This window comes from Prionailurus bengalensis, chromosome C2, assembly GCF_016509475.1.
Source record: "Prionailurus bengalensis isolate Pbe53 chromosome C2, Fcat_Pben_1.1_paternal_pri, whole genome shotgun sequence".
Lineage (NCBI taxonomy): Eukaryota > Metazoa > Chordata > Mammalia > Carnivora > Felidae > Prionailurus > Prionailurus bengalensis.
In genome coordinates, this window is record NC_057350.1 from 140,954,123 (window position 1) to 140,975,518 (window position 21,396).

The following is a 21,396-nucleotide window of genomic DNA, read 5'->3' on the forward strand; positions in this document are numbered from 1 at the left end:
AGAAAAAAAAATGGAGTGATTTCATTTTAGAATAATAATCCCATTTTACCTAGTTGTGGTGAAGGTTAAAGACTATGATACATACAAAAGTTGTTTGTGACCTCTATAAACCTATCTAGAGACTAAATATTGTTAAATAATTGTCAATACTACCCAAAGCTATCTACACATTCAATGCAATCCCAATCAAAATTGCACCAGCATTCTTCTCGAAACTAGAACAAGCAATCCTAAAATTCATATGGAACCACAAAAGGCCCCGAATAGCCAAAGGAATTTTGAAGAAGAAGACCAAAGCAGGAGGCATCACAATCCCAGACTTTAGCCTCTACTACAAAGCTGTCATCATCAAGCCAGCATGGTATTGGCACAAAAACAGACACATAGACCAATGGAATAGAATAGAAACCCCAGAACTAGACCCACAAACATATGGCCAACTAATCTTTGACAAAGCAGGAAAGAATATCCAATGGAAAAAAGACAGTCTCTTTAAATGGTGCTGGGAGAACTGGACAGCAACATGCAGAAGGTTGAAACTAGACCACTTTCTCACACCATTCACAAAAATAAACTCAAAATGGATAAAGGACCTGAATGTGAACAGCAAACCCATCAAAACCCTAGAGGAGAAAGCAGGAAAAGACCTCTCTGACCTCAGCCGTGGCAATCTCTTACTCAACACATCCCCGAAGGCAAGGGAATTAAAAGCAAAAATGAATTACTGGGACCTTATGAAGATAAAAAGCTTCTGCACAGCAAAGGAAACAACCAACAAAACTAAAAGGCAACCAATGGAATGGGAAAAGATATTTGCAAATGACATATCGGACAAAGGGCTAGTATCCAAAATCTGTAAAGAGCTCACCAAACTCTACACCCGAAAAACAAATAACCCAGTGAAGAAATGGGCAGAAAACATGAATAGACACTTCTCTAAAGAAGACATCCGGATGGCCAACAGGCACATGAAAAGATGCTCAACGTTGCTCCTCATCAGGGAAATACAAATCAAAACCACACTCAGATATCACCTCACGCCAGTCAGAGTGGCCAAAATGAACAAATCAGGAGACTATAGATGCTGGCGAGGATGTGGAGAAATGGGAACCCTCTTTCACTGTTGGTGGGAATGCCAACTGGTGCACCCACTCTGGAAAACAGTGTGGAGGTTCCTCAAAAAATTAAAAATAGATCTATCCTATGACCCAGGAATAGCACTGCTAGGAATTTACCCAAGGGATACAGGAGTACTGATGCGTAGGGGCACTTGTACCCCAATGTTTATAGCAGCACTCTCAACAATAGCCAAATTATGGAAAGAGCCTAAATGTCCATCAACTGATGAATGGATAAAGAAATTGTGGTTTATATACATAATGGAGTACTACATGGTAATGAGAAAGAACGAAATATGGCCTTTTGTAGCAACGTGGATGGAACTGGAGAGTGTTGTGCTAAGTGAAATAAGTCATACAGAGAAAGACAGATACCATATGTTTTCACTCTTATGTGGATCCTGAGAAACTTAACAGAAACCCATGGGGGAGGGGAAGGAAAAAAAAAAGAGGTTAGAGTGGGAGAGAGCCAAAGCACAAGAGACTGTTAAAAACTGAGAACAAACTGAGGGTTGATGGGGGGTGGGAGGGAGGGGAGGGTGGGTGATGGGTATTGAGGAGGGCACCTTTTGGGATGAGCACTGGGTGTTGTATGGAAACCAATTTGACAATAAATTTCATATATTGAAAAAATAAAAACAAAAAACAAAAAAAAAACAAAACAAAAATAAATAAATAAATAAATAAATAAATAAATATTGTTAAATACTAACCAAATGCTATACAAATATTAGCTAAGTTGCTGAATGTTTCCATGATGTTGGGATCCACATAACTCACATCTGCCTTTTGTTGGTACTTGCTGTAATTTTGGCCAGTTCTCATCTCTGACGCAGAAATGTGGGCGCTGATGCCAGCACCTCTTAGTTCATCAGGGCTGCCTTGTCTTCTGTTTGTGTCGCTTCCAGTCTACACTAAGCCTTGTTGCCAGAGAGCTGTATGGGAAGGAAGATGAGCTTTTGAATGACACGTTCCTAGGTTTGAAGCTCAGTTCCACCATTTACAGTGTAATTTTTGCCCAGCCATTGAACTTCTTTGAGCCTCAGTTTCAGATAACAGTAATTTTGTACAAAGGCAGTCATTTGAAGGAATATGTATTAATGGTAACAGTTGCCATTTTTAAAACATTCTTTGCCAAGCACTGTACTTGAAACTTTTTATCTAATTCTTAATAAAGCCCCCACAATGTAAAGTTTCCTTTTACAGGTAAGATAAGGAAACCAAGGCTCACAGAAGTACAAAAAGTACCTGGCATCATGTCTGACATATAGAAGATGATCAGTAAATTATATCACATGGAACCTTCCTTCAGCGCCTCTCAGCCTTTAATATACATATCAGTCATCCAGAGATCTTTTTAAATTCTGATTCAATAGGTTTGCATAATACTGTTGTTCTCTGGACCACACTTTGAGGCCCTCAGTGACTCCATAGTCTGATAGCAGTTCTCAGCCCTAGGTGCTCATTAAATTCTGATTGAAATAGTCTGGGATGGGACCTGGGCTTTTTTTCTTTCTTTCTTTCTTTCTTTCTTTCTTTCTTTCTTTCTTTCTTTCTTTCTTTCTTTCTTTTCTTTTCTTTTCTTTTCTTTTCTTTTCTTTTCTTTTCTTTTTTCTTTTTCTTTTTTCTTCTTTTCTTTCTTCCTTCCTCCTTCCTTCCTTTTTTCTTTCTCTCTTTTTCTTTTCTTTTCTTTTCTTTTCTTTTCTTTTCTTTTCTTTTCTTTTCTTTTCTTTTCTTTCTTTCTTTTCTTTTCTTTCTTTCTTTCTTTTCCAGAAGCAGTTCAGCACTGGCCTCCCTTTATTCAAAGAAATCATGTGCTGAATCTATACGTGTGTGTGTGTGTGTGTGTGTGTGTGTGTGTATAGACAGAAGTGCAGTTTCTGTAATTGAATCTCAGGTAGGGAGGGAGCAGAGAGATTAGTGATCCCAAAAGACCTCATTGGAGTGTGGCTGCTCCTGGAAGCAACAAATTTGAAAGCCACAGGTCTCCAGAATACATTTCCAATTCCTATCATGGCATTTGAAGCCCTACATTATCTAACCTCAGCCAGCTGGCATATTTGCTGTTCTCCCAACAGAGAACTCACTTTCCTCCTCCCTGCTTTATTTCTACACAGTGCCTTTATTTAACCTGTTATGCCCCATCTGAAATCTTCTCCATCTTTCCAAGCCAGTTTAGTTGCCACCTTTTTTTAATGAAGTCTTTTCCTAGAAAAGGTGTGGTTTATGTCAGAACCACCTGTGGGATATGTTCAAACCACATGTTTACCCTGGCTGAGAGAGTCTGATGTTTCTTCTCGGATAACTGCTGACACAAGACCTGGGAGTGCTGTGGTGTAGGAAAGCCCACCCACCTGGAAATGCTGAAAATCAAATCATTCTTTTTGCGGGGTTCCCGTATCATCTTAATGTTGAGTTCCATGGAACACATACATCTTCCTTCTCCCATGTTGCCCAGTTAGGAAGCCCATTAGGGATCAGGACTGTTCGGTTTGTTTGTTTTTGTTTCTTTTAAATCTTGCTCAGATCATAACACAATGCTCTACACATAATAGGCACTGAGGAAAAAAGGTAGGAAACTTGAAAATAAGTCTCAGCACCCAATAGCCAGTATTTTGGTCTTGTGGAGACCTTGATCTCCTGAAGTGTAATCACAGGAAAATTTTGAATTAAGTCTACTAAATGCCATCTTTTGTTGACAGTCAATGTCTTTTAACACAGGATTATTATTTACAATAGAGTCTATTTTAGCCACCTGACACCTCCATCTACAAGGCTGACATTTAGCCTTTCTTCTCCTGACCTTGGGGAAAAAGTGTATCTCTCTATGTATTGGTGTTTTGTTGTTGTCGAAGTGGTAATGTGTGTGTATCGTGGAGCTGAGAAAATGAGTATTAAAGCCACTATTCTACAGCATTCTGGCTTGGTAGAGTCTCACATGTTGTTACAGGATGGAACATGAGAAACTGAAGCTATTCTTTACTGAATTATAGACCAGAAAAGATGGGACTAAGCAGTCAACTTGTCACTTTCTGTCATGAGCTCAGTATTTAACAGGAAGAAGTATGGTGGACAGAGAGAGAGATTAGCATACAAGGTGTCATACACCAAGTACAGAAAAGGGAAGTCAGACCCCCTAAAGAGAAACCCTTCCTATTTCCATGTCTTGGGTCCAGGAGTAAAGGATGAGGTGAGCTTCAGGACCCTGATTTGCCTGATGACTAGTCCCTCATTTGGACTATGGCTGATAATATCAATGGCATAAATTTACATAACCCTTATTATGGGCCAGACACTATTCTAAGCTGTTTACATATATTAACTCATCTAATGTTCACACCAACTCTATGCGGGAGCCACTCTTTCAAAAATGAGGGAACTGAGACAATAGGAGATTAAATAACTTGCTGTAATTCACATATTTAATGGCAAAACCAGGATTCAGACCCCTGGTTGTCTTGATCTGCAACTATACCAGTAGACTAGTGTTTTACTTAAGATGCTTGTGTATTATTTTTCAACATTTATTGTATATCTGTGTGTGCAGTTTACTTTTGCCATTGGCCTTCTATTTGACCTATTGAAAGAGAACCCTGTTGGTGGGTCTTGGAGCCAGAGAGCGATGTCAGGAATACAAAGAAAAATGCAGGTTGTAGGATACCACAGCCAGCCTTTTCTGGAAGAAATTAGATAGCTGTATGAAGAAATTGTTGTTTACCATTTTCCTGTCCAAGAACCAAAGATGTTCCCAGCCAGTAGAAAGTGTATTGAGTATATTGGAGGTATTTAATCCACTTGGGAAAGAAATTGCCTTGATAATAACTTTGTATACAAATAAATAAATCTTTATAAAATAGCTCACTGTTCCTAAGATCTGCCACATCTCAACTTCCTTTTTTTTAATGTTTTTTTTTAGAGAGAGAAAAGAGAGGGAGAGCACGAGGAGGATGCATAAAGAGGGAGACAGAGAATCCCAAGCAGGCTCCGTGCTGTCAGCACAGAGCATGATGCCTGGCTTGAACTCATGAACCATGAGCTCTCATGACCTGACTCAAAATCAAGAGTTGGACGCTTAACTGGCTGAGCCATCCAGATGCCCCTGCCCCATCTCAACTTTCAAATGGAATTTTTACTTCAATACTGTATTATAAATGTTAGAAAACAGGGGCTCCACAGGGCTCTTGGGTGGCTCAGTTGGTTAAGCGTCCGACACAGTTCAAGAGTTCAAGCCTGGTGGCTCAGTCGGTTAAGCATCTGACTTCAGCTCAGGTCATCATCTCACAGCTCATGAATTCAAGCCCTGCTTTGGGCTCTGTGCTGACAGCTCAGAGCCTGGAACCTGCTTCACATTCTGTGTCTCGCTCGCTCTCTGCCCCTCCCCCACTCACACTATGTCTCTCTCTCTCTCTCTCTCTCTCTCTCTCTCTCTCTCTCTCAAAAATAAATAAATATTAAAAACAAAATAAAAAACATGTTAGAAAACAACAAAGCTACATTTGGAATGATACCAGGAAAGCTTATATTCTGTTGTCTGTGAGTGGTAACTTTTTTGAGAACTAAAAAAAAAAGAAGGATTTGACTTCCTCAAACTATGTAGGGGCATCAGAGGCTTGCACTTTTGTCAAAAGCTTATTTAACCTTCAGATAAGATCTGTAGGCACGTTAAAGTTCTATAGCCTTCCTGTCTAACACATGTGTGGGGGAACGTTTTAAATAATAAAGAAACATGACCTGCTACATTGGCTAACTCACATGCCGAAATGGCTCTTACAGTACAGGTAAGAGAGGCTAGTTCTGGAAGTCTTGAGTACCTTGAGCACTTTCATCTCTCAATATAGAATGGAGAAAAGGCACAAAGTCAAGTTGGGGGGTGGGCAGTGAAAGCAGTGTTGCAAGAAGTCATCCGTTTGCTGAAGAAATGAAGAGAGTAGCATAAAATCAGTATTTCTAGTTTAAAAAGCTGAAAAAAAAGAACTTGGTAGCTAAAATAAAAATGGCTTTTTACCAAACCTGAATCTAGTCCTTGAAACATGCCCAGGATAAAAAGGTGAAAGGAAACCCAGGTGTTAGTCTTGATCTCTGGTCTCTTCTCTTACACAGGGCAGTCCATCATAATGGTAACTATATAGTTTCTGCAGTTGAGTCTTCATATCTAAATTGATAGCAGTTGTGAAATGGTAAGAGCCTCTCCTTAGGATCAGAGCACTCTGGTTTTCTGCTGTGCATGTGGTCTTGAGCAAAGCATTTCACTTTGCAGAACTTTAATTATATCACTTTTTTTTAAGATTTTTTTTTTTAATGTTTATTTATTTTTGAGAGACAGACACAGCGCGCGAGCGGGGAAGAGGGAGACACAGAATCCGAAGCCGGCTCCAGGCTCTGAGCTGTCAGTGCAGAGCCCGATGCCGGGCTCGATCCTACGAATTGTGAGATCGTGACCTGAGCTGAAGTCAGATGCTTAACTGACTGAGCCACCCAGGTGCCCCTTAATTATATCACTTTTAAAATGAAAGCTTTGGGGGTGCCTGAGTGGTTTAGTTGGTTGAGCATCCACCTTCGGCTCAGGTCACGATCTCACAGCTCATGAGTTCAAGCCCCGTGTCCTCCTCTGTGCTGATAGCTCAGAGCCTGGGGCGTGCTTCAGATTCTGTGTCTCCCTATCTCTCTCTGCCCGTCCCCCACTTGTGCTCTGTCTCTCTCTCAAAAATAAATAAACATTTTTAAAAAATTTTTAAAGGAAGGCTTTGGATAGAAGAGATTTTCAGTGAGAGCTTTTTCATTTTTCAGGTTCTCACCCTTGCAAATGCATGCTAAGAATTGCTACTGAAGTCCGTAATTTTTTCTATGGGGAAGAGGGTGTGTTGAAAAGGAAGAGAAAAAAATCTGCAGATAACTCAAATAACTTATTTCTAGAGTCTTTCAACTAACTAAAGGATTATAGAATTCAGTATTTTAAGTAATTCTTGTTAATTTTATGCCTGATTGTCTAATTCAGTAGAATTCTAGTCCTGTTCTAATGCTTCTGCTTCTTCTGTGTTTTGAAAAAGCTGAACTAGATGGTCTCCCAAGTCTTTATAATTGTAACCTTATTTCTAACAACCCACATATACAAAATAAGATTTGGTTCTTTTTGGCTGTGACTTATCTTTGTCCTTACAAAGATAATGTGTCTTATCAAAATGCAGCTTAGGAGGAAAAGGAACAATATGCAGTTTTTCCCCATGGTCTTCCTTCCTGTTTCCCAATTTCTCTGTTTCTCCCTATTCATTATTTTGTACAGTTATGTCTTAAAATTTTAAGTCTTTTGCAAGGTTGTATACTCCTTGCAATATATCACACATTGGGAACATTTAAATATACACAAACACACACATACACGGAACACGGAAAGAAGAAGTCTAAGGTGTCATGACCTCAGAGTCTGGCTTCTTCAGTAACTTTCAGAAGGCTAGTTTTACTCACTAAGCATACTAACTTACTTAGCTACTACCTTCCCTGGGAAAAGGAAGTATTGTGATTATTAAGTAGTAGTTATTGTTTCATTTAAAAACCTCTTTTTCTCTAGTTTCTTCCTTTCTACTGAGTTGTTGACCCGTTAACAAAGGATACAAATAGATGACGGTAGTGACTTTAAGGTAAGATTTGATAAAAGATATCTACAGTCAAGTGAAGTCATTTTTTTCTTATTCTTCACATTTCAAATCAGGGAAGTGTGATTGAGGACAGAGATCCTCGCATTTATTAAGCACTCATTGACAGAAAGTATAAAATAATTCTTTTTCTTGGAATACTTCATGAATAAGGACCAGACCACTAAGAACTAGAAAGAAAATGTATGAAGGAGAAAATATCAACCATTCAAGCCTAGTGAACGAAATGGATCTTTTCTGTCACCACTATTATATTGTAACTTCCTAAGATGTTGTGGTGGGCTTTGGTGTTACAGGTATTCAAAAAAAAAGTTATAAACAAATATAGGAAACCTCAGGAGTTGATGAAATACCATTCTTCATCTGTGTTCTCAAGAGCTACAATCCTGGCCTGTTTTCTCAACACCCTTTTAGCCATAGGGGATGTTTTTCACTATCAGAATGAGTTCTTTTTTTTCCTGTGACCCAGATAATGCTGTTGCTAAATATTTCTTCTTTCCCCAGTATTAAAGGTCCCCAAAATAACTTTTTATAATGCTTTTTTTGCATAGAACGTTACCACTTCCAAAAGAGTACTTAGCCTTTGAGGGGAAGGAAGATGTCACTGAGGAGAATGTAGCTAAGTTGAGGCCTATGGGACGAATAGAATGGTCAGACCTACAGAGCATCTTATCCGAATCCAGGAGGCAAAAAAAAAAGCCCAGCTGTCTTGAAGGTTTTATAACTAAGTCCAATATGACCAGAGAATGGAGCTGGAGGAAAAGGGAGTGGCAACAGATGAGGCCAGAAAGTTCAGCTGGAGCCGGGTATTTTTGAAAGAAAATTTGGGTTTGATCTTGAAAATATTAAGAAGCCAGAGAAAGCAGGCAAGCAGAAGATCCCATTTAAAGGATTTTCTGGAAATTGCCCTATCAGCAGCAGTTCGATGGATGGATTGGAGGAAAGCAAGATCGGAGGCAGGGAAACAGGATGCTGGTGCCGTCATGTAAGTAAGAGTTAATGCAACCAGTAGACAGATTACATAGATTGTACAGGCTTTGGGTAATTTAGAGAAGAGAAGGAGGAAGCACAATCAAGGGTGACTCTTGGGTTCCTCCCCAGATTAAAGGTTCCGTCAGCGTTTGATGACGAGATACCTAGAAGGAAGATGAAAAAACAAGGAAACAGAGTAGAACCCCTCAGGAAGCAGACACTGAAGAGATGTCTTTGGAGAGGACAAAAGAATTGGAGAAGTACACTAAAGCAGAGAGTGTCTCTTGGAGAGATACCTGGGGAAGGGAGCTTTTTAGGAATCAGGGAGTAGAAGCTACAGTTTTAGTAAAATGAAAACAAAAGGCACTGTTGGATTTAGCAACAAATAGGTCAGCTCATGGCCTTGAGAACAGTGTGAAAACATTTCCCCCTTAAATCCCCCACTCCCACATGTTTTTTCTCTTTTCATTCATTCATATCATTCATACAGTTTGATGGTATTTCCCCTCTTCAGCTGCCTTTCCTACCTTCCTTATCTGTAACTCGTCTGAGCCTTGCTTTCATATTTTCTTTTAAGGGATAGGCCTACTCTTTCCTTCCAGTTTGACATTAAAGAAACGTGTGTTACTGTGTTTTAAACAAGCAGCTCAGTATTCCTACAGCTGTTTACTCTTAGAGGGACTTTGGACGTATGGGCAGCAGGTCATTTGCCTGTGAACAGTGTGCTCGCCACTGGAAGGGATGAATTCGTCTATGTGGAATCTGACATATAAGAGATTTCCAGAGCTCTTGAGAAATCCCTCGTGCTGTCTCCTCTTCCCCATTCAATCCCCATCAACTTCAGGTTTGTGTGGGCATATCAGAGATTCTCTACAAAGGCAAGTTCCTTGTCCCATGGAGCCAGAATTCCTACGTTGCCTGGGCTTCCTTACTCTTTCTCTATCTCAGAGTCAGTGTTAAATGAAAAGGCAGCAGACACAGCCAAAATTTCTTGGTCTTAGAGTCACAGCTGGGGCACAGCACATTGAAAACATTCAGATGTATTTAAAACAACTTATGATCTTAAATAAAGACAGCGCTTAGTCCTTTTCAGCATTTTTATTGTAGATGTGTTATATTTCGCATGTACAGAAGGGCTCATCCTCTGTAGGCAGCAGCACAGAAAGCTGAACAGTTAACAGTGTTGATCCTCTGACAGAAGTTGTCCACGTGGCAACTTTCGTTATTCAGCTAATTTGTACTTTGCTAACTGATACTTGCATTTTAGTAGATTTGTCTAATTGCATTTTATTTTGAAATATAATTCTGTTAGCTGTGTTTATCTCTTTTCTTTAAAAAAATAAAATCTGAAAATAAAGTTAAGGGTAGTAATCATTACAAATACTGCAAGTGAGAGGGAAAACATTGCAAATAACCTCATACCTAAAAATCATGATGTTAAATAAACGTTCCGTTTGGTGAAAAATTGGATTTCCTGGAAGTGGCAGCTTGGATTTCTGATGGTTTCCAAAGTTCTGCCCTATTGGAATACGTATCCTAAGATTAGGTTGCAGGGTCATGGTGGTGAGTCTTGGCAGCCTGTTTTCTAGTCCTGGGATGTTGAAGCCCTTCTTATAAAATCAGGCAGTTAATCTTTTGAGTGTGTTGGTGAATTTCTGTGTCATGCACAGAGCATAACGACTAGCATAGCAGCTATCATTTGGAGGCTTATTATTTGGGCTTTTACAGGCCCCATTTTCCAAGCTCCGGGAGTACATCTCTGATAAAACTTCACAGTTGTCCCACAAAGTTAGTGCTGTATTGCCCCATTTTGCAGATGAGGAAACAGACAGATAGAAAGAGTGTATAAGGAGAGTACGTATTTACCCAGGGCGTATACAGGTAGGAGTGGAATTCCAAGAAGCAAGTCTGACTCAGGCCCATTCATGTTCTTCACCATCACTCTGTAGTGCATATGTCCTCTGACACCAGCTTTTATTTGATCAACTTAAGGAAGAAACGATCGCTGAGAATATAAAACGGTCTGCAGCTTCTGCTTCTCACTTTTTTGATCCAAGTACGTAAAAGTCCTTTCTTCTGTTTTATGTAAGTCCAAGTCATTCTGACATATTAAAAAAACAATTTGGCCAGTAGGGACTACTGGAGTTTCTAAGTCTGTACTGTCCAGTATATATACGACCACCAGCTACATGGGCTAGATTTAAATTCATTATAATCAAGTGAAATTGAAAATCCACTTGCTCGTTCTCACTAGATCCATATCAAGTGCCTAATGGCCATGTGAGGCTAGTGATTACGATGGTGGATAAGAATAAGCACAAAAACATTTCATTATCACACAAAGTTTTATTAGCGCTGCTCTAGAACTGTTGTCAAATAGAAATATAATATGAGCCACTTATATAATTTTAAATATTCTAGTAACCACATTAAAAAAATAAAAATAGGATGGGGCGCCTGGGTGGCGCAGTCAGTTGAGCGTCCGACTTCAGCCAGGTCACGATCTCGCGGTCCGTGAGTTCGAGCCCCGCATCAGGCTCTGGGCTGATGGCTCAGAGCCTGGAGCCTGTTTCCAATTCTGTGTCTCCCTCTCTCTCTGCCCCTCCCCCGTTCATGCTCTGTCTCTCTCTGTCCCAAAAATAAATAAACGTTGAAAAAAAAAATAAAAAAATAAAAATAGGTAAAGTTAGTTTTAATATATTTTTAGCCCAGTGTATCTCAAATATTATCATGTCCACAAGTCATTAACAAAAAAGTAATGATGTATTTTACCTTCCTTTACATTGTCATTGAAATTTGGAATGTATTTTGTAGTTTATAGTGTATCTGAATTTAAACTAGCTGCATTTCAAATGCTCAATAGCTACGTGGCTACCATATTGTATGACACACTTCTGGACGTTTATCCCAGGGTTTCTCAGCTGGGGCATATCAAAATGGGAGTGGGTTGGGGCACCTGGGTGGCTTAGTAGGTTAAGCATCCAGCTCTTGATTTTGGTTCAGGTCATGATCTCACGGCCATGGGCTTGAACCCGGTGTCAGGCTCCACAGTGGGCATGGAGCCTGATTAAGATTCTCTCTCCCTCTGCCCCTGCCCCACGCGTGCACACCTGCGTATGCTCTCTCTCAAAAAGCAAAAAATGGGCGCCTGGGTGGTTCAGTCAGTTAAGTGTCCAAATTTTGGCTCAGGTCATGATCTGAACCTCCCGCCCCCCGCCCCACCATCGTCAGGCTCTCTGCTGACAGCTCAGATCCTAGAGCCTGCTTTGGATTCTGTGTCTGTCTCTCTCTCTCTCTCTCTCTCTGTCTCTCTCTCTCTGTCTCTTTCTGCCCCTCCCCTGCTCACACTCTGTCTGCCTTTCTCTCTCTCTCTCTCTCTCTCTCTCTCTCTCTCTCTCTCTCTCAAAAATAAACATTAAAAAATTTCAAAAAACAAACAAACAAACAAACAAACGGACGCCTCAGTGGCCCAGTCAGTTAAGCATCTGACTTCGGCTCAGGTCATAATCTCACGGTTCCTGAGTTTGAGCCCCACATCAGGCTCTGGGCTCACAGCTCAGAGCCTGGAGCCTGCTTCGGATTCTGTGTCTCCCTCTCTCCACCCCTTCCCCGCTCACACTCTGTCTCTCTGTGTCTCTCAAAAATAAATAAAAGTTAAAAAAACAAAAACAAGCACAAAATGGGAGTGGGACAGAGGGCTGTGTAATTCAGGAACCATTACTATAAGCTTTGGGCTTGGAGGGAGTGTGCCAGTGCCACTTCTCAGATCACAGAGAAGGCCAGCCTGCTAAAACTTAATCTGTATGTATCCGAGAAGTGATAGATGTCTTAGATGCATTTTGAAACTCCACCCTGTGTTCAGTATAGTTTATTACTACTAGTACTTTCTTTAAAAAGGCACATTTGGACGGTATAAACCAACTGAGAATGATGTTAGCTGTGTTATTTAATCCATTGTTGATAACTGCACAGACAGCTGACTGACTTCAAAGAACCAATAAAATTTGGTATTCTGACTAAGAACCAAATAAAACCTAAAATGCGCACTAATTAAATGTAAATTATTTATAGACAGCGGCTGCTTTTGTGAGACGTCTCCTGACTTCTGCTTCTGAGTCCCTTCCTTGGTGGCACTATTTGGTTCCTCCTCAGTCCAAATTATATAATTAACTGTGATGACCATTCTTGGAAGATCATCTTAAAATTTCGCAAATGACTCAGAGAAATTGCGTCTTGGTATTGTGGAAACATGTCTACGCACATTGTTTCATAGCTGTGTTCTGTGTGTGTTTTTTCAACTAAATTTCTTCATCCTCCTTGAAGTAATGTTGTAACTACAAACCTATAATTTACTCTACTTTTAAGTTCTTCCTTCTGATAAACTTATCTATTCATATTGAGTCTAATTATAGCTCAAGGCGTAACCATGTGCATTATTCATCTGAATGAGTGAGCTTGTCTGGCAACAAGGAGCTGTTGTTGCCAAAGCTTTATTGTCATCTGGCCTCGGTACATTCTGTCTGTACCTCACTGTCAGCTTCAGGAGAGGTAGGTAAAGAGGATGCGGCAGGGGTGCATGCCCTGCTTCTCAACATATTTCAGCACTTTGCAATACACTGTGATCTGATTTTATTTTTTTACTTCATCCTTTTTAAATAAGAGAGATCGAAACTAGAGACAAAATTGAACTCTGCTTCAGGGAGTCTGGGTGGCTCGCTCAGTCGGTTAAGTGTCCAACTTCAGCTCAGATCACGATTTCATGGTTCATGAGTTTGAGCCCCGCGTCGGGCTCTGTGCTGACAACTCACACACCAAATCACAGTCTGCTTCGGATTCTGTCTCCCTCTTTCTCTGCCCCTCCCCCGCTCAGACTCTATGTCTCTCTCTCTCTCAAAAATAAACATTAAAAAAATTGTTTGATTAAACTCTTCTTCATTCCCCGTTTTCAGAACTATCCCGTCAATCACCCTACACCTTTCTCCTGTTCCCTGCACATCCACTGTCATGAATTGAGGTCTGTCTTTTTTAGTTCATTTCTTTAAAGACTTGGACATATATGTGTGTCCACAAACAATATATAAAATACTGTTTTATACTTCTAGTTTATATAATAGGATCACACTGCACATATGCTGCATCTTACTTTCTTCATGTATGATTTTTTTTTTTAATTTTTTTTTTCAAACGTTTTTTATTTATTTTTGGGACAGAGAGAGACAGAGCACGAACGGGGGAGGGGCAGAGAGAGAGGGAGACACAGGCTCGGAAACAGGCTCCAGGCTCCGAGCCATCAGCCCAGAGCCTGACGCGGGGCTCGAACTCACAGACCGCGAGATCGTGACCTGGCTGAAGTCGGACGCTTAACCGACTGTGCCACCCAGGCGCCCCGCTTCATGTATGATTTTGATAGACTTTTTTGGCACACTTGTTAATACAAAAACTTGGTACATATCTAAGAACATATCTAACACGTAAGTAAATTATGAGACCTAGTAATGAAACAGGTAACTCCTGAATCCACCATACATACTGAAAAGTAGACCATCATCAGAACCATTCCAGCTCCTAGATGCTTCTCCTCTACCATCTGATTCTACACAAGAAACTACTCTTTTGAGCTTTGTTCTCTTTCATTTTCTCGCCACACCACATATGTATGTGTCCTCAACAATATATTTTCTTGTTTGGTTATTTTTAAACTTGATGAAAATGCTATATCATATTGTATATATTTCTTTAGTCTTGCTTTTTTTATTCAATCTGATATTTTTAAGATTTTCCATGTTAATCAGTATATTTTCACTCTATGTAGTATTCCTTTGGATGAATTTATTCCTTTTCCTGTCAATGGACATCTGTGTTGTTTCCAGTTTTGCTATTACAAATAGTGTTTCCATGAACATTCTTGTATATGTCTTCTGGTGCACATGTGTAAAAATTTCTCTGTGGTATGTACCTAGGAATGCAATTGAAATGTTGTAACACAGGAGTATATAGATTCAACCTAAAGTCCACGTTCTTATCCAAAGTGATTGAGCACTCTTCAACAATGTATAGGAGTTCTTGTTTTTCCACATCCTCATCAACAGTTGATTTTGTCACGCTTTTATTTTTGCCTGTATATAGTGTAAAATAATATTGAACTGTAATTTGAAGTTTTCATTTCCATAATTTAATGAAATTGAATATTTTTCATATGATTATTGGCCATTCATGTTACCTCTTTTTTGGAAATGCCTATTTATGTCTTTTCTAAGTTATTGCTAGTCTTTTTCTTTTTGATTCACAGGAATCCATATACTGGACACTAGAATTCGATCAATTTTATATGATCCAAATGTCTTTTCTTAGTTTGTGGCTTGCCATTCTCTTTAGGCAACCTCTTAAACTTCTGACTTTTGCACTGAAGTGCTTAATCCATCTACAACAGGGTTTGTATATTTATTGAAGTAGAAATCCAGTTTTTCTATTTGTCATATACAAAAACTGTTTGCTTAGCCCCATCACTTCTGACATATATCAGATTCCTGTAAGTGTGCAGAAAAGTTTGATGATTTTCTCTGAGCTTCCAAACACATCTTAGAACTAAGTTGTCAAGTTTATTTTTTTCATGTTTATTTTTATTTATTTTGAGAGAGAGAGAGAGAGAGAGAGGGAACCCCAAGCAGACTCCTCATTATCAGTTCAGAACCCAATGCAGGGCTCAATCCCACAAACCATGAGATCATTACCTCAACCAAAATCAGGAGTTGGATGCTTGACCATCCGAGCCTCCCCATCAAGTTTCATTTTTTAAATAACTGTTACACTTTTTATTGGAATTGCATTGGATCAATATGGGGAAAATTGACATCTGTAGGATGCTGGATCTCCCTACTCATAAACTCTCCATTTATTTAATTCTCTTCAAAAAAATCTTACATATTTTTATGAAACTGAATTCATAGGTTTTGTGTGTGTGTGTTTCTAATACTATTACAAGATATTTTAAAATATATTTTCTAATGTTGTTAGTGTGTTGAAATTCAGTTGGCTTTTCATATTGATCTTATATCTAGCCACTTTATAAACTCTTTTATTAAGTTTAATAAATTGTATATAGATTTTTTTTTTGTGTACATAAATACTGCAGATGCTCACAGTTTTATTTTTTCCATCTCAATCCATACCTTTTGTTTTTTCCTTCCCTGTGTCTTCCATACCTTGATGGATATGATCTGTAATACAGTATTGATTAGAAGTATATGTAGTGGGTGACCTTATCTTGTTCCTCAATTTTTAAAGGGTATACTTTTGGTATTTTGCCACTGAATATGTTAGTTGCTGTGAGGTTTTTGGTAGATATTCTTTATCAGGTTAAAGAAGTTTCTGTCTATTCCACTTTTGCTAAAAAGTTTCTTTGTCATAAATGGCTATTATTAAAGCCTATTGAGTGCTTTTCTTGCACCCATTGAGATTATCCCTTTTTTTTCCAACTTTAATATCTTAGGTAAATTACATTAATGATTTTCTATTATTAAGCTATCCTTGCATTTCCAGTGCATATCCCAACTTAATTAAGATGCATGCTTGTGTGCTACGCTGCTCAACAATTAAGTTTTTGTAGATCTAAACTAATTTCAAAATAAGAAAGAGTAGTAACTAAATCTTTGTTGACAATAAAATCCTCCCCAAAGGGTTTGCTACTGGACATGAGGGGAATTTGTGGCTATTAGATGTAGGTATTAGCTTGATGTAGCAAAAAGAACACTGAAAAGCTGAATTATAATCTCATTTTGTCCTTTTGTTCACCTGAGAGATTGCAATTCATGTGACTCATGTGGGCATTAGTTTCCTCAGCGAGTTTCTCTGAGAGTCAGAGACAGATGTTTATTGCTAGTCACCATGTGGCTTCACTTGCTTTCCTATTAATGCATCATCATCAAACAAAATGTACTTACTAGGCCTTACGACGGGGCAAAAATCTATTCCTCAAGGAACTTCTAGGGAGTGGCAGAAAAAGTAAACACTTTAAAAATACAGTTTATGGGGGTGCCTGTCTGGCTCAGTTGGTAGGGCATGCAACTCTGGATCTCGGGGTTGTGAGTTCAAGCCCCACGTTGGGCCTAGAACTTACTTTAAAACATTTTTTAATTAAAAACATTGTTATAAAATGAAATACATCTTGTTTTCTACAGGCCACACTATTCATGATACATGAGGGCCAAGGGAGCAGAGATTCTTTGGCGGGAAAAGAGAAAAGAGGAAGATTCACGTGGGATATGATACTTGAGCTGAATTTTATGGATGATGAACATTTACCGATCTCTATGAACCTCATTTGTATTCTCAGTTGTTAACAGACGGATTAGATTATTTTTTATTAGACTTTATTTTCTCTAGTGGCCCTTCTGTCTTCAAAAATTTGTCTCTTTCACTCTATGACCAAATCATCTTTTTTAAGACCTCACAAATAATGTCATGCTTTATTAAACATTTGTGCTTCTACCTCTGGTCTTTGGTCCTAGGAATCTTTTGTTCAATAGGTACAGGATTGTGGATGGCAAAACAGAATCTTCCTGATTCTGTTTTATTAAGTAATACCAACATCTTTTCTTTATAGAATATTGATGATACTGACAAGTGAACCATCATATAGAATTATCCTACTTGTTGTGTTTTATTGCAATTGCTCAATTTATTGTTACCAAAATAGAATTTTTTTTTAATTTCAGGGTTTACATAATCTCTAAGCACATTTCATTTGTATGTCTTATTTCAGTGCTGGACCCAAAGGAGACAACATTTATGAATGGAGGTCAACTATATTGGGACCCCCAGGATCTGTCTATGAAGGAGGGGTGTTCTTTCTTGACATTACCTTTTCACCAGACTATCCGTTTAAACCCCCTAAGGTCAGTATGAAGTATTCATCCATTTTTAGCAATATGTACTGTTGTATATGTATACACATATACATATTCTTAAATATACATATCTAGGAATGCATGTCTATTCTGTTAACACAGACAGATTTCCAGGGCTAATTGTATTTAAAAGGAAACAGAATGTGAAAAATTATAGGCTGTATCCCTACCCCAGCCCCTCACTCATATTTCATTGATTTTTCTCATCCTTTCTCAGCGTCTCCTTTCTGTGGTTTATGTTGTAATGTAACATAAAACAGCATGTAATGGGTGGAACTAGGTGAGTGAGATTGGGCCTTTGCCAGCCCTGGAACCCAGAAAACCAGACACACACAGCCTGAAGCTGGAGCCAGAACCGAGCCCAGGAGCCAGACTAAATGCAGAGGGAGTCCCACTACTCAAGTCTTAGGGTACTTAGGGTACTGCAGCTATGGAGTTTAGAGTTTTGAAAGTTCAGCTGCTCACATGAACTACACATGTGCTAGAATGGAAAGTGTGACCCACAAAGGCTGAAAAATGATGCCAAGAGAATTTAGTAAAGAAGTATTTGTACGGGCTCTGGGCTGATGGCTCAGAGCCTGGAGCCTGTTTCCGATTCTGTGTCTCCCTCTCTCTCTGCCCCTCCCCCGTTCATGCTCTGTCTCTCTCTGTCCCAAAAATAAATAAATGTTGAAAAAAAAAATTTTTTTTAAAAATAAAAACGGGGCGCCTGGGTGGCGCAGTCGGTTAAGCGGCCGACTTCAGCCAGGTCACGATCTCGCGGTCCCGGAGTTCGAGCCCCGCGTCGGGCTCTGGGCTGATGGCCCAGAGCCTGGAGCCTGTTTCCGATTCTGTGTCTCCCTCTCTCTCTGCCCCTCCCCCGTTCATGCTCTGTCTCTCTCTGTCCCAAAAATAAATAAACGTTGAAAAAAAAAGAAGTATTTGTAATAGTTGGTTAATGTAAATGACTAATTAATGAACATAGGAAATTTACACTTATTTAAGACAAAACTATACACTTTAAGAATTCTTCACATTCCTTTCTACTGTCTGTAAGTCAGTCATTTGATGATTTGATGGGTTTTAATTCATTCTCCACTTTGAAAAGGAAAAGACCCTAAAAATACTGACTCTGTGCATTGGCCACCAAAAAAGAATTCTTATTTGACCTGACTTAACCCCTCATTGCAGAGGGAAATAAAACTTACTTGAGATGTATGTTGGAGTGCACAGTTTTAAAAAGTGAAAAAAAAACTGCCTTTACCATGAATTTCTGCAATTCCTCTCCCTCCCTCTTACCTTTACTCCCTTTTTTCCCTCTCTTCTTTCCTTCCTTTCCACTGATGCTTGGATATCAAAGCAAAAGTAACAAGTATAATTTTACTAAAGAAGAAACCAAGGCACAGAGAAACTAAGTAACTGTCCCAGTATTACACAGCATGCAAATAGTGGTGTCCGTATTTGAACCCAGGAAGTTGGAGTCCAAAGCCCATGTTCTTTTCTACATCACACAATACATTTTATCCAAGCTGACAGAGCTGGTGGCACCGGTGACCACCCATTCCTGCATTAGGTTAGTTTTCAGCGATGAAGCAGTCGTGTGTCTGATACTTACTTTCTCCTTTTACTGGAAGGGAACTTTATGTCTTTCATTCTACTGGGACCGAGCCCATAAATCACCTGGAGTAGTTCCTGCACTGCCAGTGATGCGAGGACCTTTCTCGGACAGCCTGTTCAGTAGAGGAAGGACAGAGCAGGGAAGAGGAGGAAAAGTTCAGATCAGGGAGTTGTGCAGCTTGTGAGTCTGGTGCAGGCTGTTCTCTACATCCGAAATACGCATCTCAGAAAATCTGTGGGCTTATCCACATTCGGCATGACAGAAATGTGTAGATTTAAGCTAGAAGAGGGAACTGATAAGTTAGATAAAATAATTGTTTCCAGGGGCGCCTGGGTGGCGCAGTCGGTTAAGCGTCCGACTTCAGCCAGGTCATGATCTCGCGGTCCGTGAGTTCGAGCCCCGCGTCAGGCTCTGGGCTGATGGCTCAGAGCCTGGAGCCTGTTTCCGATTCTGTGTCTCCCTCTCTCTCTGCCCCTCCCCCGTTCATGCTCTGTCTCTCTCTGTCCCAAAAATAAATAAACGTTGAAAAAAAAATTTTAAATAATTGTTTCCAAAAAGGCTTGGATGGACTGAAAGAATGGCCTGAAACTAACAGGATAGAATTTAACATGACTACATGTGTAGTATTTCAGTGAGAATTAGAAGGAAATCATGATACAAGACAGGAAAGAGAGACCTACTTCATGTTCATGTAAATAAAGCTTGTGGGCTTTTAGCTGACTAAAATTCTTTGGGAACTTAAGGTTCCTGAAGCCTTACGGTGACATTTTCAGGACTATGATCCCCAGAACTCTGCACCAGTTGCACTGTATCTGGAGGGCTTCATTCACTTCTAAGCTCTTCATTTTAAGAAGAATAAACACGATTAAGCTGGGGAAAGAGTCATCCACATTCCTGAGCTGCTTCGTTGGGTAAAACACTACAGTGGACATCAGCCGTGCCAACTCCTTTCTTTTCTAAAACACCACACAAAGGGTTAGATGTTCCCTTTCACAGATGAGGAAACTTAGGTGAGGCTTCGAGAGGTTTCCAGTAGACAACCAAGAATTTACTGAAATCTGACTTTACAGACCATGTACTTTCCGCTGTTAACCTGGAGATGTTCACTAGTAAAAATAGGACTAGGAGGAATGTAGTATCTGTCCTCAAATGTTTCAGGAACTGTGGTGTGGGTTAGGGTTTAAGACCTTACTCTGGATGGCTGGATGGGACAAAAATAGAAACAAGAGGGTGTCACAGGGAAGTAGATGTTAATTCTTATGGGGAATATCTGATCCACAGCTGTACAGTCTGCTTTTGAATAGCTCAACTTCTGAGACAGTGGGCTTCCCTTTCCTGGGAGTAACTATTTGCTAATATTTCTGTTTAAAATAGCTGAATTATTACCTATCAGAATATTACCAGAAAAAAATTAAGCTCCACCACTGAATGAATTTGATTAAACAATCTCTCGGGACAAAGGAAAAATCAAACTTTGGTAACTCAAATCATAATTTAAATGCACACTTAAATGTGCACCTGTGGCAAGTTTTTCAGAGCAAATTATCATCCCCTAATTTATCAGTTTTAGAAACCAGATTTGGTAGACAGATATGCTCTTCGGTGGGGGGAGGGGGTTGTGGGTGTCTTGAAAGCTGTTAACTAAAACAAACACTTTTATTATTAATAGTTTTGAGGTACCATGTCCATGCCTTTCTAGTCTCCTATTATTCTAAGTAGTCTGCATTTGGCATTGTCTTGGTGCTTCTCCTCTGTTGCCGTCACCCTTTGTTCTTTTTCATCAGCCCTAGCCACATAGTTTGATTAATGAGCCATTTCCCAATACTCTGAAGAATGAACCCAGATAGTAGTAGGTGTCAGAGAGAAGTGTTAGTGAGGCCAGAGGTTCACAAATAAATCTGACTGGCTGCCTGATGGTTATCAGATATCCATACCATAAAATTAGAATATAGCGTAATGGGATCCATGAGATGACTTTTCCCCAAAATCTTACACTTGGAATCCTAAGTGAGGACTTTAAATGCCCTCATGCTCAAAATAAATACTTTGACATAATAAGCCATTTAGCCATGTTTTTCAGTTTAAAAATATCAATAAATAAACCTCTACCACTTAAAATGTGGGAAAAAATAAATACTACAGTGCTCAAATAC

The 21,396-nt window shown here is 39.4% G+C and overlaps 1 protein-coding gene across 4 annotated transcripts in view; it reads left to right on the forward strand.

Moving 5' to 3' along the window:
* The window catches only part of LOC122492046 (ubiquitin-conjugating enzyme E2 E2), a 382,267-nt gene that overhangs the window by 275,085 nt on the left and 85,786 nt on the right, over positions 1-21,396 (forward strand). For 2 of the 4 annotated variants that reach the window (XM_043595514.1, XM_043595513.1), the window contains exon 4: positions 17,502-17,634. The exons of the other annotated variants lie outside the window; for them this stretch is intronic. In XM_043595514.1, coding sequence (XP_043451449.1) covers positions 17,502-17,634 — 133 coding nt within the window. The remainder of the gene's footprint in view (positions 1-17,501; positions 17,635-21,396) is intronic. 4 annotated transcript variants of the gene reach the window in all.